The sequence below is a fragment of the Rhinolophus sinicus genome, chromosome 17, assembly GCF_057876585.1.
Source record: "Rhinolophus sinicus isolate RSI-liver-muscle chromosome 17, RSI-T2T, whole genome shotgun sequence".
Classification (NCBI taxonomy): Eukaryota; Metazoa; Chordata; class Mammalia; order Chiroptera; family Rhinolophidae; genus Rhinolophus; species Rhinolophus sinicus.
The window spans coordinates 59,110,413-59,136,344 of NC_142517.1; the positions used below are offsets into that span (position 1 = coordinate 59,110,413).

General features: G+C 38.4%; 1 protein-coding gene across 9 annotated transcripts in view; it reads right to left on the reverse strand.

Moving 5' to 3' along the window:
- Window positions 1-25,932, reverse strand: part of RUBCN (rubicon autophagy regulator) — a 59,120-nt gene that overhangs the window by 29,200 nt on the left and 3,988 nt on the right. For 7 of the 9 annotated variants that reach the window (XM_019723650.3, XM_019723647.3, XM_019723643.3 and 4 more), the window contains exons 1-2: window positions 22,206-22,430; window positions 10,115-10,268 (exon numbers count right to left, since the gene is read on the reverse strand). In XM_019723650.3, coding sequence (XP_019579209.1) covers window positions 10,115-10,268; window positions 22,206-22,285 — 234 coding nt within the window. In that variant the 5' untranslated portion in view covers window positions 22,286-22,430. Of the gene's footprint in view, window positions 1-10,114; window positions 10,269-22,205; window positions 22,458-25,932 lie in introns of those variants that run through there. The other 2 variants (XM_019723641.3, XM_019723649.3) reach the window with 2 other exon arrangements.

Sequence of the window (25,932 nt, forward strand, 5' to 3'; positions counted from 1 at the left end):
TCGTATCAAAAAAGAAAAATCAGGGGCAGACGGGTGGCTCAGTTGGTTAGAGCCTGAGCTCTGGACAATGGGGTAGCTGGTTCGATTCCCAAACAGGCCAGCAAGCTGCGCCCTCTGAGACTAGAATGAAGTCAATGAGCTGCCGCTCAGCTCCTCGGTGGCCAGATGGCTCAGGTGGTTGGAGCGCAGGCTCTCGACCACAAGGTTGCCAGTTCAACTCCTGCAAGAGATAATGGGCTGTGCTCCCTGCAACTAACAACGGCAAGTGGACCTGGAGCTGAGCTGCACCCTCCACAACTAAGATTGAAAGGACAACAACTTGACTTGGAAAAGTCCTGGAAGTACACACTGTTCCCCAATAAAGTCCTGTTCCCCTTCCCCAATAAAAATCTTTTAAAAAAAAAGAAAAAGAAAAATCACAAGATCATATATGAGTATCAATAGATGCAAAAAAAAGCATTTGACAAACTACAATACCCATTTATAATAAAAACTCTCAGTAAACTAGGAATAGAGGGGGAACTTCCTCCAGTTGATAAAGAACACCTACAGCTATCATCATACTTAATGGCGAGAAGCTCAAAGCTTACCCACTGAGATAAGGAATCAGGCAAAGATGTCCCTTCTCACCACTACTTTTTAACATTATATTGAAGTCCTAGCAAATGCATAAGAAAAAAAAAGGAAATAAAAGGTATCCAGATTGGAAAGGAAGAAATAAACTGTTTTTGTTCACAGATGATATGATCACCTAAGTAGAAAATTCAAAAGAATAGACACATACACACACAAAAAAACCTCTCCTGAACTAATAAGTGATTATAGCAAGGTCATAGGATACAAGGTTAACATACAAAAAGTCAAACACTTTCCTATATACCAACAATGAACAAGTGGAATTTCAAAGTAAAACCACATTACCATTTACTTTAGCATACCTAAAAATGGACCTATAAATCTAACAGAATATGTATAAAATCTAAATGAGGAAAATTACAAAACTCTGGTGAAGGATACCAAAGAATTAAATAAATGGAGAGATAATCTATGTTCACAGACAGGAAGACTCAATATTGTCAAGATGTCAGTTCTTCCAACTTGACCTACAGATTCAATACATTCCCAATCAAAATCCCAGCAAGTTATTTTGTGGATATTGACAAATTAATTCTAAAATTTGTATGAAAAAGGAAAATACCCAGAGTAGCTAACACAACAAGGGCTGACACTATCTGACTTCAAGACTTACTATAAAGCTACAGTAATCAAGATAGCGTGGTATTGGCAAAGGAACAAGTAGATCAGTGAAACAGAACAGAGAGCCCAGAAATAGACCCCCCCATAAATATAGTCAACTGATCTTTGACAAAGGAGCAAAGGTGGTACAGTGGAACAAAGATAGTCTTTTCAACAGTGCTGAAACATTGGACATACACATGAAAAAAAAAAGAATCTAGACACAGACCTTACACTCCTCATGAAAATTACCTCAAAATGAAACACAAACCTAAATGCAAAACACAAAGCTATAAAACTCCTATAAGATAACACAGGAAAAAACTTAGATTACCCTGTATATGGCAATGATTTTATAGATACAAGACTAAAGACATGATCCAAGAAAGAAAGAACTGATATGCTGGATGTCATTAAAATTCAAAACTTCTGCTCTGTGACAATGTCAAGAGAATGAGAAGACAAGCCACAGATTGGGAAAAACTATTTGCAAAGGACACATCTGATAAAGGACTGTTATCCAAATATACAAAGAACTCTTAAAATTCAACGAGAAAACAAATAATATGTTTTAAAAAATGGACCAAAGACCTTAACAGACAGCCCATCAAAGAAGCTATACATATGGCAAATACACATGAAAAGATGCAACACATCATATGTCATCAGGAAAATATAAATTAAAACAACACAATACCACTATATACCTATTAAAATGGCTAAAATCCAAAACAATGCCAACATCAAATGCTGACAAGTATTTGGAGCAATAGGAACTCTCAGTCACTGCTGGTAGCAATGCAAAATGGTACAGCCACACTGGAAGACAGTTTGGCAGTTTCTTACAAAACTAAACATACTCTTACCCATATGGTCCAGCAATCACACTCCTTGGTATTTACGTAAAGCAGCTGAAAACTTATGTCCACACAAAAACCCACACACAGATGTTTACAGCCATTTTATTCATAATTACCAAAACCTGGAAGCAACAAAGATGTCCCTCAGTAGGTAAATGGATAAGTAAACTGTTACACATCCACACAATGGAATATTATTCAGCATTAAAAAGAAATGAAGAGGCTGGCCCAGTGGCTCAGGTGGTTGGAGCACCGTGCTCCTAATGCCAAGGTCACAGGTTCGATTCCCACATGGGCCAGTGAGCTGCGCCCTCTACAGCTAAGATTGTGAACAACAGCTCTCCCTGGAGCTGGGCTGCTGTGAGCAGCTGGAGGTCGGCGTGAGCTGCAGTGGGCTGCTGTGAGCTGCCATGGGCTACTGTGTGCTGCCAGCAGCGGCCGGCAGCCGACCAATAACTGGTGACCAACTGCCTCAGCTGGGGGAGTACAAGGCTCATAATACCAGCATGGGCCAGGGAGCTGTTTCCTACACAACTAGACTGAGAAACAATGGCTTGAACTGGGGCTGGGGGCAGGGGGGGGAAGCAGAAGAAGAGGGGGGAAATGAGCTATCATGTCGTAAAAAATGGAGGAAACTTAAATGCATATTACTAAATGAAAGAAGTCAATCTGAAAAGGCTATCTACCTTATAATTCCAACTATATGCCACTCTGAAAAAGGCAAAACTATGGGGACAGTAAAAAGATCAATGGTTGCCAGGGGTTGAGGGTGGGGTAGCATGGGGAGAATGAGCAGGTGAAGCACAGAGGATTGTTAGGGCAATGAAACTACGGTGTATGCTACTATCATGGTAGATACACACAAGGTGGGATCAAAACCTATGGTGAATGTTTAAATTTTAAAACATTTATTACAGTAAAAGATATATTGCCATTAAGCCCCCTCAAAACACTCCCCCTTGCTTCAAACACACTTATCCCATCGTTCTTGCCACCTTCTGAAGCAGTTCTGGAAGTCCTCTTCCATAAGTGTCTTTAGTTGAGCTGTCACAGCTACCATGATCTCCTGAATCGATTCAAAACGTTTACCTTTCCTGGTCATTTTGACTTTGGGGAAGAGCCAGAAGTCACACGGTGCCAGTTCCGGTGAATAAGGACACATCATAATGCTTTCATTTGATAGAAACTGCGGTACCAGAAGCAATGTGTGACATCGAACCTTTCTGTTGTGATCACAAAATACAGTGAATGCTGCTGCCAGGTGCCATCCAATGGAAAGGCAGGGCTCTTCAATATGGGAAATGGCGCCTCAAACCTTAGTAACAGTGTGTGATACATTTCATCTTGTTCCGTGTATTGGGGTGTGAGCTACGGTTGAGAAAAGGTGTGTTTTAAAGTGTGCCGTAAATCATCCTCTATTATGACAATGCTCTGTGTCACACATTGCTTCTAGCATATGGCAATTTCTGTCAAATAAAAACATTACAGTGTGTCCTCATCCAACTTATTCACTGGATCTGTCCCCATGCGACTTCTGGCTCTTCCCCAAAGTCAAAATGATTCAGGACATGGAGGCAGCCACAATAGCGCAATTAAAGACACTCACAAAAGAGGACTTCCAGAACTGCTTCAGAAAGTGGCAAGGACGATGGGATAAGTGTGTTCGAAGCAAGGGGGAATATTTTGAAGGGGATTAACGGCAATGTGTCTTTTACTGTAATAATTTTTTAAAAATTTAACATTCACCATATTTTTTTATCACACTTCATACATATCATTTGTCTAAAGCATAGAATGTATAAGTAAGACATACAAGCATAGAATGTATAAGTAAAGCATAGAATGTATAAGAGTGAGCTGAGCTAATGTAAATTATGTAAATTATGGACTTTGGGTAATAATGATGTGTCAATGTAGGTTCATCAGTTGTAACAAATGTACCACTCCAGTAGGCAATGTTGATAATGAGAGAGGCTATGCATGAGTGAAGGCAGGAAGAGTATGGAACATCTCTGCACCTTCCACTCAGTTTTGCTAAGAACCTAAAACTGCTCTAAAAAATAAAGTCTATTAAAAAAATTTTTTAGGCTCACTAACGTCCTTTAATAAACCACTTTTTTGTTTTAAAAAACTCAATGGTAAAGAAATAGATTATTTGGGGCCAGCCCTGTGGCTCAGGTGGTTAGAGCTCCATGCTCCTAACTCCGAAGGCTGCCGGTTTGATTCCCACATGGGCCAGTGGGCTCTTAACCACAAGGCTGCCAGTTGAACTCCTTGAGTCCCGCAAGGGATGGTGGACACCCCCCTGCAACTAAGATTGAACACAGCACCTTGAGCTGAGCTGCCTCCTGGATGGCTCAGTTGGTTGGAGCGCATCCTCTCAACCACAGGTTGCCGGTTCAACTCCAACAAGGGACGGTGGGCTGCGCCCCCTGCAACTAGCAATGGGAACTGGACCTGGAGCTGAGCTGCGACTCAGATTGAAAGGACAACTTGACTTGAAAAAAAGTCCTGGAAGTACACACTGTTTCCCAATAAAGTCCTGAAAAAAAAAAAAGTCTCCTTATTGAACACTATTTAAAAAAAAAAAAGAAATAGATTATTCAACCACTATTGTTGAGAACACTGCTAAAGTTAGAAGTAGATCAATTTAAGCATTTTCCACAAACTATATCCCAAAATAAATTCCAGCTGGATTGAAGAACTAAATTATGAAGAAGAAGAAGAAGAGAAAAAAACCCTCTATAAAAAGTAAGGGGGAAAGAAAGTAAGGATTTTGGATTTTTGAATGGAAAAAAAATTTTTTCAATGTATGAAAGCACAAGTATATATCAACAGATCGTGGTACAAATTTTTAATTTCTCTACATAAAATTTAAAAAGACATAAACGGTCAGCATTTTTTATAACAGCAAATAAAACGAAAAAAATGTAAACAACTTGAACATTTCTCAGTATAGTACTGATTAAATAAATTAGGGTACATTCATGCAGTAATAGTACACACACACTAAAAACGATGCTGTGTATATGCTGAAAGAGTGGATGGCTCCCCAAGTCTCCTGATCCTAAGAAGCATTTAAACTACGTAGCAGTCTACTCTCTAGAATAACTGTGCACTTTTACTCCACCAACTGAGTCATGGGTTACCAAAGATCAGTTATTTATGTTCCCAAACCTATTTATGTCACTTGCAACTCCACACTGAAAGTAACAATTATGCACATTGATGAAATGAACGTGTTTTAAGGAACACTAAGTAGTGTGCTTTGAGAAGCCTCAATAAAAACTTCATGTCTAATTAAATAGGGGCAAGACAACATTCAGAGTAAAAAAAAAAATACTAAATTATATTCATTTTATAGGATCTTTAAGTTGCTAGTCCAGTATAAAGAAAATGAAACTGTAAGTCCTATATGGTGTATTATGGGGGCAATTTATACAAGAAAGATGATATGTAATTCCACAAGTGTATCCATACTCACAGAAAAGGTTTTGGCCCTATATCCAAAGACTGTTGAATAAATGTAGGCTTAGATGTTTTAAAATATAAAATGTTTGAGTGATATATCTTACCACTGTTGAATTCCTTTCACTTAATCAGCTAATGATCCAGATTATGTTGTATAAGAAGGCTTTTCTTATCATTATCAAAAATGCTAACAGGTAAATAAAATGACAAATGTTTCAATCTTGGGGGTAAAAACCAACAACGAAAGATGCTGTATGAGTGAGGAACTACTCCTATCATAAAGATACAATAATGAAAACTGAGTGGTGATGGCACTCAAATAGAGAACAACAGACCATAACAGAAATCCAGAAATAGATCCATGTGCCAAGGGAATTAAGTATATTCAAAATAAATTACATATGGACTGGTTTAAATGTAAGTTCATAGGAAAATAATTTAATGGCTCTTATAAACATCTTTCATGGTAAGAGATGTAACTTTTCACCTATCATATTGGCAATAGTTTTAAGTTTAATAACACCCTATACTGGCAATGGTATGAAGAATTAAATACTCTTATACATTGGTGAGGATGTAAACAGACATAACTGGCTGGAGGGCAATTTAGCAACCACGATCAAAATTGAAATGCACATACCCCTGGCCTAAGAATTTTACCTCTAGGAATAGCCTACGGTAAAGGGCAAAATGACCTAAATACAAGGTTATTCACTGTAGCGTTGTTACTAACAGCAAGTGACTGAAAGCAATCTAAATGTCCATTACCAGAAAACTGGTTAAATAAATTATGGCATATGTATACAATAGAATATTATAAAACGACAGCTGTAAAAAAGAATAAAGAAGCTCTTTAGGTAATAATTTGGAATAAGTTATAAAATATATCAAGCAAAAAAAGCAAGATGCAGAATAGTGACTATAGTATGCTTTTATTTGTGTGAAAAATGAGGAAGGAAACATAGCAAAGAAAATTATTCATATTTGCTTTTATAAGCATAAAATTCCCTGAAAGGAAACTGGAAAATGAAAGTTACTTACGGAATCGAAAGGAAACAAGATGTTTCACTGCATAGGTTTTACACTTTGTGTTTTTTAACCATATAAATGTACTGTCCATTTAAAAAAATTAAATATTTTAAAGCAAGTTGTGGGTTGATATGTACAGCACAATCTTAATATTTTAAAAAGCACGTAACGGCACAGAAAAAAAAGAGAAAAATCTACCAAAATATTAAAGAATGATTGTTACTGCTTGGTGTTGAGATTATGGGTGATATTTACTTTCTTATAAATTCTTTTAGGTAATTTCCAAATTTTCAAGAAAAAAAATATATCGCTTATATATTCAGAAAAGAAGAGCATACAGAAATCTTTGTTTTTATTATTATTTTTTTAAATTGGACCATCTATATTGCCAAGAAACAGGTTTCTTCTTGGTAGTGGAGAAAGGGGGAATCTTTTCACTTCTATTCAGCTGAGAAATCTCAGTGACTGAGTATATCCACATTTCTAAGCAGCAGAGAAGAGGTCTTGCCTTATGGGAAAAGTGAAAGGCAGCCCAGATGCAGGCTATCAAGGACATGAGATCCCTCTCAGAATATGGACAAGATGTTATAGCTTTCCTCAGACGCTGATTTAAAAAAAATACAATTCGCATTCCATAACACATCCTTATGAAAGCACAGAAGAAATGACCGGCATGAATCACTGTAGCCCTTCCCCCTCTCCACAGGAACAACACCCAGAATAGTTTCCTGATGATGCAGCAGCCAGACCTTTGAAAGCTTTCATCTTTAGGGAGGAAATAAAAGGGGAAAACAAGTCCTTGACACAGACTTCAGTTTTTAAGTCTTCACAAGGCAGAACAAGGCAGCGATAAAATAGATATGAACCTTGTTTTTGATTCTTCCCACTAGGGCCTGCAGTTGCTCTGTGTGTGTGTGTGTGTGTGTGTGTGTGTGTGTGTGTGTGTGTGTGTGCGCGCGATACAGATCTGCCTGGTTTGCTCTGCTTTCACTATTAATACAACTGCTATTTTGCAGGTGACTCTATATTTTAATATTTTTCACTCTGATGACCAGGTGTCTTCATAGATATCATCACTTTTAATCACTATAATAAGATATGTTAATATTGTTTTGTATTTACCAAGCGCCTTTCATTTGAGAATCTCATTGCCTTAGTTACTATGTCATCATGACACATATTCTCTTTCTGGCACAGATAATAAAACTGCCTTGCAATATGGTTAAGTGATTACTCTACATGACAATGTAAAATTAGCCATAGAACCCTTCTGCTGTCGAGACACAGGTACTGTAACCACTAGAAGGCAGTGCCACTAACCTGGTAGGTATTTTGATCATCAGCCTGGGAAACTTGTATTGAGTTTTTGTAAAACACGTTGGCATGATTTCCAAGTTTCTAACTTGGAAGATGGAATAACTGGCAATGCCACAAACTAGTGTTAAACATATCAGGAGGAAGGGAAATGTCATGAGAGACCAGTTTGCTTTGGGTCACATTGTGCTTGGCCTATAGGACAGGACAGCCAGGTGATCACCTATGGAAGACAGCGAGTCTTATGGGTTTGGAGTTCAGCAGAGATGTCTGAGCTGGTTATTAGTGTATAGTGATAGTTAAAACAATGCAAGAGGATGAGACTGTTTCAGGAAAATGTATGAAGTAAGAAGAGATAAGGACATAGGACAGAACCCCATTAAAAACTAGTATCCAAGAGGAAGAGATTCCAGGGAAAGAAACTAAGAAGGGGTGGTCACAGGTAGGAGAAGGTCTCTACGACATCAGAAGATAATAATGCCGGAGCCATCAAGGTCTGATGATGGTCAACAGTGAAGAACATACTCGCAAGACAGAGCTCAAAGGAGAAATATTCATTGCATTTGGTAACATGGGTGTCATTTTACTTAAACTGTAGTACCAAGATCACCAGCAGTAAGGGCAGACATCAGATTGCAATGAATTAAAATATTTGTTTTGTAAATTCCTATGTTCATAATTATTTTTTTCATAGGAGTACATGTAACGAAACTTAAAAAATAAAAGGAACAAGGGAACATTTATTACTTTCTACATGCCGTGAAATTCAGTGGGCAAATTTGCATGCTATTTCATTTAAGCTTTCCATCAAACATTGTGATATAAATAATATTACCCTCATTTTTACAGATGAGAAAAGTGAGGCTCAAAAAAGTTAAGTAATATTACCTGATAATTAAGACTGATAACTTACTACGTTTTCTAAAGCTTTTCATGCTTTATCTCATTTAATTCTCCCAACAATCCTATGAGGTAGGTAACCAGTGTTATCTCCTCCCTTTACAAATGAGGAAACAGAGGCACAAGAGCTATAAAATTTACCATAATACCATACAATGATGAAGCTGAGATTAAAATATGAGCAGTCTGACTCAAAAGTCTATAATTATAACTACTATGTCATTTTTTCCCCCAAGGACCTGAGCAATACATGTGGATTTCAATCCAGGTTCTGCCTGATTCTAAAGACTTTTATCAGTCTACTACCCAATGTTACCTCAAAATTGCTAAAATGGTGTTTTAATAATGAAGACCATTAAGAATCCAACTCTTTAAAGGATAAAAACTTTCCCTCCATCTTAAACACTCTTTAAGAGACAAGGTCTCACTTTCAGAACTTACTCTGAATAAAGAAAATCTAACCTAAGCCAACTTTTCCACTGAATTCTGAAAATATTTAACAGATATCTAACAATATTTAAAGATATTGTTCAGATAATAGACACGTATTTTTAGAAGGGAGGGTAGCACAGTAAATCCTATCAACTATGAATACCAATTAGTTGATTAGATCTTTTCCAATGTGACTGTTAGTTGACAGTAAATTCTGTTTAAAAAGAAAGACAAGCCTGGCTTAAGGGAAAGAGTACCAGGAAAAAATCCTAGGCCTTACATGGGAAGAACACGAGTGTTTGGGAACACACAATTATGTACATATTTGTGAGGTTTGATTTTTAAAAAGTAGGAGCATACCAAACCCAATAACTTACTTGATAATTTTATCCAAGCCAAACCTTATTTAAAACACTTCAAGTGGAATAATTGCGAAAGATAAAGCAAAAACCATTAAATACTATTAGATTCCACTCATTTAAAAAATTCAAAGCTTATTACAGTGTTTGGGGATTTTAAGGAAAAGAAACTCAACAACATTTAAGTTTATATTTTAAAAATGTAAGCTATAATTAAAACTACCATTCATAAGCATCAATCAGTTGTCTACAAAACAATGCTCGTAGGATATTCTAAACATGACAATATTCTATAAATATTTCTCAGATGTGTCCTAGGATGTTCCTAAGAGGAAAATCATAATGATTCATCATCGCTGTCCTTATCCCCTTCCTCCTCATCATCGCATTACAGTCCTGCCCTCAAGGGCTCCTAGATTAGAGGCCATCTTCTCCCTGCCAACAACTTAATGCAACTCTTTCCTTCCAACAGGTACTTTAGCCAATCTGGCAAAAAAGAAAAGGTCGACATACCTGATCATGGATGAGCCCATGATAGAGGATGTTCTGCATGTCCCTGCAAAGCCGCTCCAGGCCACCATACTTGGACCAGACGTTGGGGCTGTTGGTTGACACCAAACCCTCCACAGTCGTCTTCAAATTACTCAGCAGCTGCCAGTGCTCTGTCCTGCAAGAGCGTCAATTATACCACAGGTGAGTTCACTTGTACCTAATGCTGATCATGTCAAAGAAAATCTAAGGCAAGAAACCTTCTGCCCCACATCCTAACATTCTCTCCTCTATTAATTTTTTACTTGGGCATAAGACCCTACTCTGAGAGGATTAAAGTTGTAAAGAACAGTAAGGTTAAAAAAAAAATCCCCTCACATTTACATTGAATACTATGCTTTGTAAGGTGATCTTTGTCTACTATCACTCACTGCTCACATAAGTAGCCGATAACCCTGTTTCTAGGAGTATGATCCATCAAAATTATTTTCTGGACAATGACTTACACGGGAACCATATCAAGGGATGAGGACATTTGCTCAAAACCAGAAATCTTCTGCCAAACAAAAAAGCCAAAAAATGACTTTTTATTCACTATATTTCCAGGACTAAGTACACATACCTGTACACAAATATTATGGATAAGAATACAAATTGTCCACGATTTTCCCCTCATGATTTTTAAAGCTAAAATTGAGACAAAAAATTATCACTAAGTCACTTTGGGACATGCCCCAAATCAGTCAACTATTCGCTTATTCTCCTGAATCACGTGAAGCACTTTAGTGGAAAAGTTTGAAAACTGCTGCCCTAGATGATTGTCAAGGTTCCTCTTAAATCCCCAACATTTTCTCAACACAATTTCTCAACAACACAATAAAAACTCAAAATGAACTGCAATTGAATAAAAACAGTTGGATGCACTGAGTCAAACTGGATAATGAAAACATGAGATGAGATGTCAAACTCCTCCTCCTGGCCCAGTTGTTGTGTTGGACACTTTCCCTTCCTCCTTAATTTCTTACCTAGAACATTACTCTTTCCTCTTCACAAGGACAGTAATGAGAATGATAATAATTTCTTCAAGGAACATTCACCGCAACTATTTTACATCACTGAAATACCTACAGGGATGGGAGGATCCTGAATTAGAATCCTTTATAATTCCATCAGTACTCAGAATTAACCTCTCTTATACATTTTGTACATTTTCTGAGCCCTTTTTAAAAAGTGGATGAGTACAGTAAAGGCAGACAAAATAAAATGCATGAAGCTAGGCTAGGTCTGGTATAGGAATATCATCTAAAAAGAGAAAGCCAATCTAGATTTCTGGTCAGGATGGCAGAGTAGATAAACGTTACGCTTGTATCCTCTCATGCCCATATCAAAATTACAACTACAGAATAACCATCACTGAGAATCACCTGAAGTGGAGCTGACCAGAAGTCCTACAACTAAGGATATACAGAATAAGCCACATTGAGGCTGGTCGGTTCCCGCGGTGGCAATTAAAAATCAGGAGGGATATCTTGGCTGTGGGAGTACCACCTGAGGAGCAAGGGGTCCCAGCCCCCACCAGGCTCCGCAGCCCAGGGTTTCAGTGCTGGGGAGAGAAGTCTCCACAACTTCTGCCTGTGAAAACCAGTAGAGATTGTGGCTGAATGAGACCGAGGTTGTTTCCATGCCTTAGCGACTATAAATAACGTTTCCATAAACATGGGGGTACAGATATCTTTTTTTTTTTTTTTAATTAATGCAGGTATCTTTTTGAGGTAGTGATTTTGTTACCTTTGGATCTATACCCAGAAGGAGAATTGCTGGATCATATAGCAGTTCTATTTTAAATATTTTGAAGAATCTCCATACTGATTTCCATAGGGCCACACCAATTTATAATCCCACCAACAGTGCACAGGGTTCTCTTTTCTCCACATTCTCACCAACACCTGCTATCACTTGTCTTTTTGATGACAGCCTTTTAACAGGTGTGAGGTGACCGCTCACTGTGGTTTTGATTTGCATTTCCCTGGTGATTGGTGATGTGAAATACCTTTTCATGGACCTGTTGGCCATGCCCCTGTTCTATTTCTATACCAGTCCTCAGAGGTATCTCAAGATAACGAAGATGCACACGGATTGAGGTGGTCATTAAAATGCCATTTATTGTTGTAGTGTGAGCAACTACTATCACAGAGGACAACTGACAGCCAACTTTTGCTTAAGTGACTCTCCACCTTCTATGCTTCTTCAGGGCTCATCTGGCCTGCTGTGACTGACACAGTTTTTACGTTCCAACAGGCTCCAACCAAGTGTTGCAGGCCTGAGAGCCAGTCTGGTTTCTCAAGTTACTCTGCATATATGTGTTCTGATTCATTTGGTATTGATCTTACAAGCTCAACTGTCAAAGAACATCACGATAAGTCCTGAAAGCAGACACCAAGTACCCTATCATCCTACGGCTTTGATTCCAAAATTACACAAAGAGCACTGAAATCCTAGAAACTCTGAGCATTCAGATCTACTAGCAACTTCTCTAGGCAAAACTAAAGAACTTTCTTTCCCCACAATAAAGTGTCCTTGAGATACCAAAGCTACAAAAGAATGTGGCTGTTACTCTACGATACAACAAACCATCTATATTTGGTATATGCTCTTGTAGGAAAAAAGTAAAATTAAAAAAAGAATTGATTTACATAGCTAGTCTGTTCAGTGTCCTTACCTTTTTAGAATCCTTTATCCTAATGATGTAGTTACCATTTTCAGAGAGTTGAAATACTAAGTTCAATTGAAGCCCATATACAGTGGTTGGATTAATCCATTCATACCTGCAGCTTAGATGCAAGTAAGCAGATCACCATGAGAAATCAAATACCCTTCCCCATTCTTTAACCACATTTTCAGGAAGCAGTGTCATTCTTTCCTAGGTTAAACCTGTTTGGTAATAATTATTTGGATAGTATCACCTTGTAGTCACATGTAACCTCTATCTGGGTACAAGCCAGGCCTTTGAAGTATATATTAGGTTCAAAGCAGCCCTTTGCAGAGCCACTTCTGCAAGTACACAGAGTGCTGTCCTTTAATTACCATAAACTAAAAGCAAGTCTTTTTAAGCCTCTCACCCCATGCCAAGAAGAACCTGTCCTCAGTGGCAAGGGCCAGCATAATCCATCTCTACCTGAATCATTTTCATCAACAAACAATAAAGCCAGTCTCAGAATCAAGTCCTACCTATTTTCTTTTTGGAGGATTTTGACTATATTCCTCCTATAAAGAGAAACATAATTTGAATTGCATAAGCAACTCAAATGAGGATATCTGAGGAAAAACAGTTTTCCTAAATACCAACTCAGTCTTAAATTTGCCAAATCACAATTGGAAGTGACACTCAAGGTTAAAACAGAAAAGTTACAAGCAAATGTTACTTTTTAAAGTGTCACACCATATAAATAATATATAACTAATCACTAAAAATAAGTGAAATAAATAGTAAAAAAGTAAATATTCTGTAATTGTAAAGTGAGATTCAATCCAAGAAACATATCGGCATATCTTCAATCCCTAATGCTCTTTTTAGTGGTAAAAGGAAACAGCTTCAACCTAGTGGCATATCCATTCATACCTGCATCTTAAATGCAAGATCACCACAAGAAATCAATACCCCTCCCCATTCTTTAACCACATTTTCAGCAAGTAAGGTCAGTCTTTCCTAGGTTAAACCTGTTTGGTAATAATTATTTGGATAGTATCACCCTGTAGTCACATGCAACCTTTGTCTGGGCACAGGCCAGTGTGTCATTTATCCGGAGTGGACTGTGGTATCTACTCAAGATCAGAGTTGAAGGTCAGGTTGTCCCAAGTCAGGTAATGATTTGATCCCTGAAAGGTGAGGCGAGGTATAAAATATCCATATGATGGAATATCATGAAACTATTAAAATTTTTGATGAGGAAGAGTTTCTGAAGCTAATGATAGTATGGCAAAGTATAAAAAGCAGAATGTAAAATTATATTTATGATCTCTCTATAAAAATACTGAGAAATAATGGTACGTTAATAGTGGTTACTTTTGGTTATATGAGAGGAATATACAGAACTGCTCCGGCCTTCCTTGAGGCTAGCAATTAATGAAAGATCAACAATCTGCACAATGTTAGTAAATAAGAAGCTGGAAAGTACTATGAAGGATTTTTTAAAATATTCAAGTATCAAGGGCACCTCACACTGAAAGATTGTGGTTAGGCAAGTACCTGGGACTTGTAATGTCAGAAAGCACTTCCTGGAAAGAAGTTAATGGGTTCCTTCTTCAAGTAGAGAAAAACATAACTAAGTAAAATAATTATTGGTAACACTGAGGTAGCAAGAGACTACCACACTTAAATTGTGTTGAATTTTCTTATCTGGGTCCATATTTTATGTTTTTAATTATACAGTATTTAACTTCTAGAAAGTGTAGTTAAATATTTGATGCTTTTTAAATAAGTAATATGCTTCTAGAAAAAACATACTTAACTCTAATATACAGTCTCTCAGTTCTGAGGCACCCAGAGGAACTAACCACTGGCCAGTCCCATCCCTTTAATGGCTGACAGCAGACTCTTAACGTCTGTGAGAGAATAAGCAGCCACTTGCAAGGCATGTTTTGTAACTTCATACCTATTAACAAATGTTTCACCCATCACACTAAATGTGACTGTCAAATTTATTAAATTTCAACAAGTAGATGTAACAAAAGGAAGTAAAATCCCTTATGTTCAAAACCTAACCATCGGGCCGACCCGGTGGCTCAGGCGGTTAGAGCTCCATGCTCCTAACTCCAAAGGCTGCCGGTTCGATTCCCACATGGGCCAGTGGGCTCTCAACCATAAGGTTGCCAGTTCGATTCCTCGAGTCCCACAAGGGATGGTGGGCTGTGCCCCCTGCAACTAAAGATTGAACACGGCACCTTGAGCTGAGCTGCCGCTGAGCTCCCAGATGGCTCAGTTGGTTGGAGCGCATCCTCTCAACCACAAGGTTGCCGGTTCGACTCCCACAAGGGATGGTGGGCTGTGCCCCCTGGAATTAGAAAATGGCAACTGGACCTGGACTGAGCTGCGCCTGAAGCTGAACGGCACCCTCCACAACTAAGAATGAAAGGACAACAACTTGACTTGGGAAAAAAGGCCTGGAAGTACACACTGTTCCCCAATAAAGTCCTGTTCCCCTTCCCCAATAAAAAAAAACAAGTCTTAAAAAAAAAAAAAAAAAAAAAAAAACCTAACCATCGATGGTGTACAAACTCCTTAGTATGGAGTCCAAAAATTTTCTTATCACGTGGCCCCAATCTAAATACCAACTTTCTTGTGCAGTATTCTCAACTTGAATACAGTCTCTCTCTTTCTCTCCAGTACACTCTATTACAAACATGCTAACCTCATGCCTACTTCCATGACTTTATTCACGCAGACCTTTCCACTTGGAATGTTTCTCTTCTTGTCCCATTCAGGAGTTCAGGTTCAGCTCTAGTTCAACCTTCTCCCAAAAAGTTCTAAATAATCTGATCTGCTGTGACTCTTTTGTAGAAACCCTATATATAACGTACGCTGTCAATATACCATTCCCCTAATAATCCTTTTTAAAAGCCCACATTGTTATTTAACAGTATATGGTTTGTTTCCTTAAGGACAGGGACCATGTCTTTTTCTGTTTCTTCAGTATTTTTAATAAGCAGAGAGAAAATGTCTTTCAGTGGAAAGAGAACAAGCTTCACAGTCAGGCAAACCTAAATCCGAATCATAGCTCTCCACAAACTAGCCGTGCATCCCTGGGGAAGCCATTTAAACTCTTTAAGCTTCAGTTCCCTCATTTGCAAAATGGAGATAAAAACAACTGCTTCAATGAGTAGAGAAATCTATAGAAATATTCCTTCCCTTTTCTCTGTCCTTTTCTTTTTCCTTGCATAAATCTAATAAATCCAACTAAAGCAGAAGGGGTACCTCCTATAAAGCCTTCTTACCCATTCTGCTTCAGAAACAATTCTGCCAAAAACTCTATGGGATTGGACAGTCTGCAATATACTTAAGACTGGTCAAGACTGGTCACAGGGTTCCACATCCAAAGAGTATCTCAACTACATTTAAACCAGGGTCAAACCTATTAGTAAGCACAGATTCCAAGGCCTTGTTTCTGTTCATGGTGCTCCCACTGACGCAGAAAAGCTAGGAAAGGCTTCCTCAGTATTAGATGCACTTTAAATATAACAGAGACTCAAATCTGCTTACTTGATAGAATGGAAGAAACACAAGTTTTATTGCAACACAAGAAGGTTGATTTTATGAGTCATATAAGAAAGCCAATCTCATTACCTTATAGTCACACCTTGTGTGGTCTAGGTAGCAGAGTGCTTTACAAGCAAGACAAAGCAGGCACATACCACCACTTCAACAGCGAAGGCACAGGAGGAAAGAGTGCTTCACTGGTCACAGTTTTAGCGATACTATTGTAAAGTAAAAGGTAGTTAGCATTAGAACTAATGCTAAACTATCTTAAAAACTGCTGAGGGAAGGAAAGAGCAAGAGAACATTATAAAAATCATTTTTAAAAGATGACAGAATTAAGACTAAAGCAAACTAGAACAATGAAATAGAAAAAAAAAAAGAAAAGAAAAAAAACCCTTGGAAAATTTTAAACTCTCCAAAGACTCCTGAGGAGGCAAAAATAAAACCATGGTGTAGAAGCAAAGCGGAAGAGGAATCATTATGCCATCATTATGACTTACTGCTTTCTTCTCAAAAGTATCCAAATGAGGGAGCTCACGGGGAGACCGTCTTAGAATCCTGGAGAAATTAAGGGATTCTGCAGAGTATTTTCTAGTCAAAAATCAATCATCTCTGATGTAGTATAGAATTATACACTTGAAACCTATATAATTTTACTAACCAATGTCACCCCAATAAATGTAATAAAAATTAAAAAAAAAAACATCAATCATCGCTTCAGTCCTACAATCCAGCAGGATTCCTATGAGTTTCACTGGCAGAGGCCATGGCTCCACAAACTTTGAGAGAGTTTGCCAAGTCCCTATTTAGTCATTACGGTTTATGACTTCCTTTAATAATCTTTCCTCCCAATCATGTGTGGGTTCAACTTCAAGTGGTCCCAATCCAGAGGAACTAAAAACATGTCAGCATGCTGTCACTGTGTCTTGAAAAATTCAGATTTACATCTATCGCAGCATTGTTCCACTGAACTTTCTGCGATGCTGGAAATGTCCTATATCTGTTTTGTCCCATATGGCAGCCACTAGCCACTAAGGCCATTAAGCACTTGAAATCTGGGTAGTGTGACTAAATAACTGAAATTTTACTTCTACATAATGTAATTCATTTAAACTAAAATGACCACATGTGGCTAGTGGCTATATGTTGGACAGAGCTATCCTATAACCACCCATACAGGCTGGTGAAACTTACCAAGGTTACAGAGCAAAACAAAAAACAGGAAAAAAGAATCCATTTAGTAGAAGTGATAAAGCATCTATAAAAAGCAAAACAGCTGTGCGGAGGGTAGATACTGAGAAAAACTGCCCTGCAGGGTCCCTACTGTCAGCTGATACATCTCCTCTTCCTGAGCTCTGACAATAGCATTTTCCCCAAAAGCCTTCAGGAGGATGTCTCTGTGGGGCTTTTTGTACTAATAATTGGGCCAGCATTATGGATTGCTCAAAAATCGTGTGAACATCCTGCTTTGCTACCAGTGCTACACAGACTGTCAACTCCTAGCGTGGTCAAAGAAAAAAGGGGAAGGAAAGAAAATAGAAAATGAAGATAAATGTGAAAAAGTGAAAATGAATAGGGAGAAAGGGAAAAAAGAGGCCCTTTCAATGGCAACACTACCACTGGCACCTGCCCAACCGTAAGAGGCATGACCAAATTGTTCTTGTTTTCATTCCTTGAACAAACATTCACACCAATTATATGTCAGGCACTGTGTTAGGAGCTGTGCTTGTGGTAGCTACATAGGAAGCGTCCCCATCTCTCAGTGTTCAGAATGCAATGAGGAAAACGGGCACTTAACACAGAAACGCTATGAAGTGAGAAGTGCTGTAGTAACAGAGATGCAAGGTTAGGGAAGGATGCCTTCCAAAGGCGCAGTATTTACAGGATGACTAAGAGCTTCCCAGGCAGAGGAGGAGGTACTGCAGGGAATGTAGAGGAGCAAGAATGAGAATGGTGAGAATGGTGAGAAAGGAGAAGTGTGAGAGAGTGAATTGCCATGCTTTTGTAACTGGGAACTTAGACTAAAGTACAGACTGAATACCAGGGGAGAAGTTTTGACTATTTTATATTTTTAATGAGAAGCCACTGAACGTTTCTGAGCAAAATACTATTAGTAACTTTGCTTCTGAAAAATTAAGCTGGTAGCAAGTGCGGAGGCTGACTAAATTCAGATTGGGAGATTAGTTACGAGGCTACTGAGATAATCCACAATGACAGATAATAATAAGGGTCTTCAGTGAATATTTTACTTATGTCTGCCCAGAATTCATGTCCCTTTCTTTTGGTAACAGAACCTCAATTTTCCACAGGGAAATCACACCTCTCCCACTTCTGATGCTCCATGTAGTTCTAAAACAGTATCACACTATCTCCGGATCCAGGGTTGGGCACATAATCTAGGCCTCACTGAGCAACATCTTCCATACCCTGGAACAGAAACATAAGACGGTTCAAAGAGAGCCAGCCCAGAATTTTGCTTTTTCTGTACTTATTGGGATTGTTTTTGTTGTTGTTGGGATTGCTAAACTTGAAGTTGCTAAGGGTTATCCTGTAGAAAAGTTTGCCTGAGAATGAATCCAACACACCTTAATGAAGGGATACACCATAGATAGGGACAAATTCGTGTTTCAGCACGCACCTACATTTGGCCATTCCTGAAACAATACTACTCCCTGGATTTTTTGGTAATAAAAGCAGATATACTTGGAAATGGAGGAAAAAATAAAGCTTCAAGAGGAAAACCAGGAACACAATTCATAGGATCTGGTGACTGCTTGGATATGGGAAATGAAGAAGAGGGAAGTATCAAATTTCACTCTGAGGCTTCTAGCTTGGTTGTTTGAGTGGAAAATTCTATTAACTGAGATAGAGAACAGAAGAGGAAAAGGTTTTGGTCAATGGAATGAGCTCAGTTTAGAGACACTAAAAAAGCATGTTAATACTTGAATTCTGAGTCTAGATCACTGCGCTAGGGAAACTGTACATGCAGCTGTGTTCAGAAGTAAAGTGCCCTAGCCCATGGCAATCCAGGGGAACAGACAATGAAGGCTAGAAGAACCATTCCTTTAATCATCTAGCAGTTTCACCAGACAATCTCCAAAAAACTGGCATTTAGGAAACCCTAGGGAAAGGGAAGTATCATCCCTAAGCACTATAGCATTTTGCTAGAGTGATAACTAGTGAGATGGAAAACAATAGGGGAACCTATGACAGAACTACACTCCAAGGACGAAGTTAAAACCTAGGCTAACAATCCACTCACTCTTCAGTGTGCTCAACTCAGATAGAGGAGCCATGCAAGGAGGAAGAACAAGCTATTCCATTGCAAACAGCAACCAGAAGAGCACACGGCCACCTTTTTCAAGAAAACTGGGGCAGAGGACAGAAGTAAGCATTTTTTGCACTTAGTACATACCAGGCACTCTGAGGAACTTGATCAAGCACCTTATCTTACCAAATCCTCACAACTTACCAGTCAGGAAGGCATTATTCTTACTCCTCTGACAGCATGAGCTAAGTTAAGCTGTAGAACTAGGATTCAAATGCAGGTCTATCTGGCTATAAAGCTTATGCACATTTCACTACATCAACTGCTTTCAGAGAATATATTGAAAAGTTTTATCCTTCATACATAACAAATGATGCCATTTCATCAAGAAGATGTTTTTCTGAATTGGGTGTTTTAATGGCCATAGAAAGGTTAGGTTTGCAGTAACCCAGTCACAATGCCTCAATTCTCCAGCACAAGGCGTTTATTTACCAGTTGTCTATCTGGAGCTTAGGCCATCAGTGCCATGAGGCCTCATTAAACAACACATTCTGAGTTAACCAACAGAAAGTAGGCTATAGAACAGTATGAGTGACTGACTTTGTGGGAGTAATTTCACTGTTGCAATTAAGTTTTGACTAGAATTTCTTGGTTAAGAGGCAAGTATGGAAGAATAATAGACAGAAAAAGATACCTGCAAAAGAGCTATCCTATTGGCCTGAATGACAGGCAAAGAATGCTATCAAATTCACTATATTATACATTTTTTTCCCATTATACATTAGCAAAGTGAGAGGCAGTATAGCATAGGTATTAAAAGGGCAGACTCTGGAGCCAGATTGCCTGGGTTGAATCCCAGTTCCACCAGTGATTTACTGTATGACCTTGGCAAGTTATTTATCGTCTCAGTTTCCTCAACTGTTAAATGGTGATAATAGAGTGCCTATCTCATCCAGTTGTTATGAAGATTAAATAAGTCAATACTTGTAAGGCTCTTGAGCAGTCCTGACATGTCGTAAATAAGTGTTTGTTAAATATATTAAGTAAATAACTAACCCAGTTAAATGTCTGGCTAGACAGGGAGGAAATTTGAATTTCCAATCTCACCTCTCCCACATGAACTGGTAGAGAGAAATAAAAATAACCCTAAAATTTGTTTAGAATTTATATGGGACCTCTTACATGAAGCATTTCACAGGCATCTGGCGGAAGAATAGATAGCCAAATATACACAAGCAGAAACCGAAACATGGAAAAGGGAAGTGAGATGTTCGGTTTCACTGAACACATCATTCATAGATCTCAGGCTGGGACCCCAGTGCACTGTCAGTCCAGGTTTTGTACCGTAGGACACAGACTAACTGTCCACATAAAACAGCCAGGTCTTCACCCAGGAACATCTCATTAATTTTCTCTTGTTGATATTTTCTTAAAGGTAAATAGTTTATGTCCAATATTTGGACCCCAACTGCTCCTGAGACCATAACTATATCTGAATGCTTTAAAAAGTCAAACAAGATTCCCTCAAGCCACAGTCCCATTTTATCCTGTCTCTATTGCAGATTCTTAAGAGTTTAAGACCAGGGGCTGCCAGTTGGCTCAGTTGGTTAGAGTGTAGTACTCATTAACACCAAGGTCGCTGGTTGGATTCCCACATGGGCTAGATTGAAATCAGCGACTTAACTTGAAGCTGATGGGCCATGGAAAAACACACTGTTTCCCGATATTCCCCCAAAAATTAAAAAAAAAAAAAAGAGTTTAATACCAGAATTATCAATAAAGCAAACCCTAAATATGGGAAGCACCTCTACAGAGTCCAAGTCACCATTTAAAGTAATTTTTTAAATCTTAAACCCTCTAATTTCTAGAAGGTATGAACTCGACAATAGTTATACATAAATAAATGTGACATCGTTTAGTTACATTGTGGGGAAGGAGTGAAGGGTTTGAAGATGAAAAGGAAATGACAGAGAGGCTCTGCCACTCTGACAGGGATCCAGCACTGACAAAGGGCAGGAACACAATTTCTAGTCTCATTAGCGAGCCCCCACCCCCAAAACCACTGCCATTACAATCGCCCACTTTAATCCACAGGCCCTCCTTGTTTTCTTCCTCACACTCATCCCTGCCATTCATAATGCCTAACCTTTGTTCCCAGAAATTCTTACAATCTCAACCTACTTAATATTGGCAAGACTTGCTGTCACCGCAAGTTTCAGTCAGGGCACCAACCTTGTGCCCTACTCCTATCTATAAACCCTGGCCTGTAAAATCTCTCTACAGCACCTCTTAATAGTCACCTCCTCTCCAGCAGCCTTGGATCTGAGCTTCACCCACTTCTGCTCCCCCTGCCCTCGACATGTCCTAGCCACCCTCCCTCACCTTCACTAAGCCGGTTCCCTCCTCCGTCTTATCCACTGCCCTGCCCGTCCCTGCGCTCAGAATTTCTTTCCAAACAAGTCGCCCACAGCAGTCGCCCTCATTCATATCTGTAGCGCCTGGCACGGCTCGGTACGCACTCCGACCACTCCCAAGCCTCCGAATGCTTCGGCTTAGCCATCGGCTTCGGATTTCCCGGCCCCTTCCCAGCCCACCTGCTCTCCTCCGGCAGGCGCTCCTCGCAGCCGCCCAGCTCCATTCCCGCGCGCTCTGGCTGCATCCGGGGCTGCGACATCGCCTCCTCTCTGAAGAGAGGCGTCCCTGCCGCTTCGCCCCTCGGCTCCCGGAGCCCGTCAGTAACCAAGGAGTGACCCACGGCGGTTGGACTCAGGGTGATGCACAGCACCCGGATGACGGCGCCGGCGGTGACTGCTGTCTCAGCTGCAGTTTCTATCCCAACCACCCCCACTTCCGGCTCCAAAAACTACAACTTCCAGAAAACACTTCGAAGGCCCGGCCGCTCCCGGCATGCACAGTTCTAGCCAATGCGAAGCCGCTCGGGTCACGGACTGCAGACCCTGGCGGCGTTGTGTTGGGAGGGCACCAACTGAAACGCCCACTAACGCTGGCTCAGGAATCCCTACTGGTGTAGACTCGTACACGCTCCTGTCACACTGGGACCGGACTGGGGTCAGAGGCCTGGACTAGGAAATAATGCTGGTTAGTATAGTTAACCCCACTTGAGCCTACACTGATTTAACACTTGGTGGTGGTGTTTGGGGACCTCAAGCATTTTAATGAAGAGCTCCCAAACTCAGAAGTTGACAGGTTACTTTGGGATCATACGGAAGAGCAGGAGGCGAAAAATTTTGGGGAAAGGTTTCCTGGAGGACTGATATCAGAGCAGAGTTTTTAAGGATGCGTGTGAGTTAGCCAGGAGAATAATGAAAGAAAAAGTGGAGAGGGCAGCACAGCACTATGTGAGGGAGGGATCTAGGTTAACTCCCATCAAAAACTAGTTACTCTTTTAAAAATAATATGTGACTTTCAGGAATTTTCAAACCTGAGATAACTTTTTGTGTGTGAGTTAAAAGTGAAATGAAAGAGCCTTTTAATGCAAATTATGATTTCCAACTTCCACTTACATTAAAAAAAAATACTGTGTTCAAACTTTCTCATAGTTTCCTAATAAAAGGTTATACTTTTTAAGAAAGAGGCAGTGTTAGTCATTGGGATTTCACTACCTTGTTTCTGCAAATGTATGAACTTCATTGTTTGTCATACCGGGTAACCCCAAATGATCTTAACATGATCTTAGCATATTTACATGATCTTAACACATTTACATGAAAGTCAGCTTTATCGGAAATTCTAGAACTAAAACTGTATTAAAAGTTCTGAAAAACAGGATTTTCATCACATGTCCAAGTCTGGGTTTACATGTATTTTCTTTAAAGCAGTCAGTGAATAAACAGGACAACCCGCGCTAGCTATGTGCCCAACCCCCAATCCCACCCCTCTGCTTTCCCTCACCCCAGGTAGCCATATTCTGAATCCCTTGTTTATGATCTCAGTGCTTCCCTTTTTATACAATTTATTTGCATCTATCTACATTCCTAAAAAGTATTATTTTAAAATTTGATGTGTTTTAACTTTATTAAAAAGGGTATTAAGCTGTATTTATTCTTTGAGGCCCACTTTTTTCCCCTTAACCCGTTGTGTAGGGATCACGAGAATCTTCCCTTTTTTTCTGAGCCATGCGTTAAGGACGGATAACGAGAATCCTCGTTTTTACTATTGACTCTTTTTACTTTGCATATTTTATTGAATTATTTGTAGAATAATTATTTATAGAATAATTTATAGAACAATTTATTTGTAGAACCTATTATTTATAGAAAAATAATAAATGACATAGAAGCATTTACGCTTTAAAGAGAAGAGCGCATTTTAAAGTAGTTTCTTTTAAAAACCTGCGGGAACAGAGGGGTATGAGGGATTTAAACCCCGCCCTACGCAACGTGTTAATATAACATTGATAAGATTTATTCATATTGTTGTGTGTCGCTATAGTTAATTGATTTTGACTGCTGTATAATAGTCCATTGTGTGAATATACCAATTTATTCATGCTGGTGTATTTCATTGATAGGCATTTGGGTTGTTTCCAGGGTTTTTGCTATTGTAAACAGTGCTGCTATGAATATTATTTTACATGTCTCCTCTTGTATATAAGCAAGAGTTTCTCTTGGATACATACCTAGGTCATAAAGTTATTGTCTTTCTAGCTTTTGTTTTGAATGGTGGGTTTGTAGTTGCACAGCTTTTAAAATAACTAATTATAATTAGTTTTGAAATCATAACTAATTATGTTATTTTAAATAATTAACCAAATGAAAATGGGCCATGCATGGAAAATGATGAGAACATGTTACAAATCAAAGATTATTACTTTAATTTTGTGAATCTGGGGTCCAAATGCAAAAAATTGTGAACTATGCAAAAATATCTAGCACCAGGTTTCAATAAATATCACATAAATGAAATGGCCTTAACTTAGCAATTGCTTGATGGGTTAATATTTTAAAAGTCTAAAAACCTGAAGAAGTGTATTTGATCTTGGTCAAGCTATTTGTTTTCAAGATCAGCAGGATGATATTTTTATGAAAACATTAGTAGGTCCTAAAAAACCACTGGCAGAAAGCCAATTTCACTTGAGAATCAGTTATTCAAATAACAGATTGTTAAAGTTCACTACATTTACCTATTTGCCAAAAACTTGGTTTTAAGAAATAGTCTTCTTGAATATATTCAAGAAATATCAGTTATAGTTATGAATAATCTGAACTAATCACAGATTAACAATAAGACAAAACCCGATTGAAGGACAATCTATGCAACAACTGCCTTCAATCTTCAAAAAATGTAAATATCGTAAAAGACTAAGAAAGGCACAAAAAGTTTTTCAGATTAGAGGAGACAAAAGAGACAGGACAAAGAAATGCAACGTGTGAACCTGGATTGGATTCTAGATTGGAAAAAAAATATTGTTATAAAGGATAATTATTTATTTATTAGGATAATTGGCAAAATTTTAATATAGATTATATATGTACATCAGAGAACAGAATTGCATCAATGTTAAACTTCCTACATTTGATCATTTTAGCATGGTTATATAAAAGAATATCCTTAGAGCTATATTCTGTAAAGTCATAATGTCTGCAACTTACTCTCAGATTTCCAACAATGAATAATAATAATTATAGCTATCTATCTATATATAGAGAAAGCAAATGTGGCAAAACTAATAACTGGTGAATCTTGGTGAAGGGTATATGAGTATTGTATCACTGTTACCACTTTTCTTTAGATTTTAAATAGGAAAGGATTTCTAAAATCCTTTTTAAAAAATGAGCAAGTATCTTAATATGGTTTATTTTCTTAGGACTGCATCCTAGTCAATATAACCAAAATTTTAGTGTTTCCCATGGAAATTTCTTAGTTTATAATGATTAATTTTGAGTATATTTTAAGTTAATGTCTGTTTTTTCCGCAGTTTAGCATTGTTAAGTCTTTAGTCAATTTGCCAAATGAACAATTCAGTGACTACCAAATTTACTGAAATTCCTTTTTTTTATTCTTTCCTCTTTTCTTTCATTAATAAAGCTTATTAAAGTTCATATTAGATGAGATGATTTTAAAAGGTTTTGAAGAATTTTGCCAAGTTTTAATTCGTTTCTATTTTGCCTTTACACAAACATTTCTACTGCCTTGAGGTATTTATTGGTTCATTTATTCAATTATATATGAAGGCTCATTGCCAGCTACAGGCAATGCATACAACTCTAAAATTTAAAAAGTTTCAATAACAATTTTGAAAATCTGATTTCTGGACTGAGCAAATCCTTAACACATTTGAGCAATGTTCAACGTGTCTGT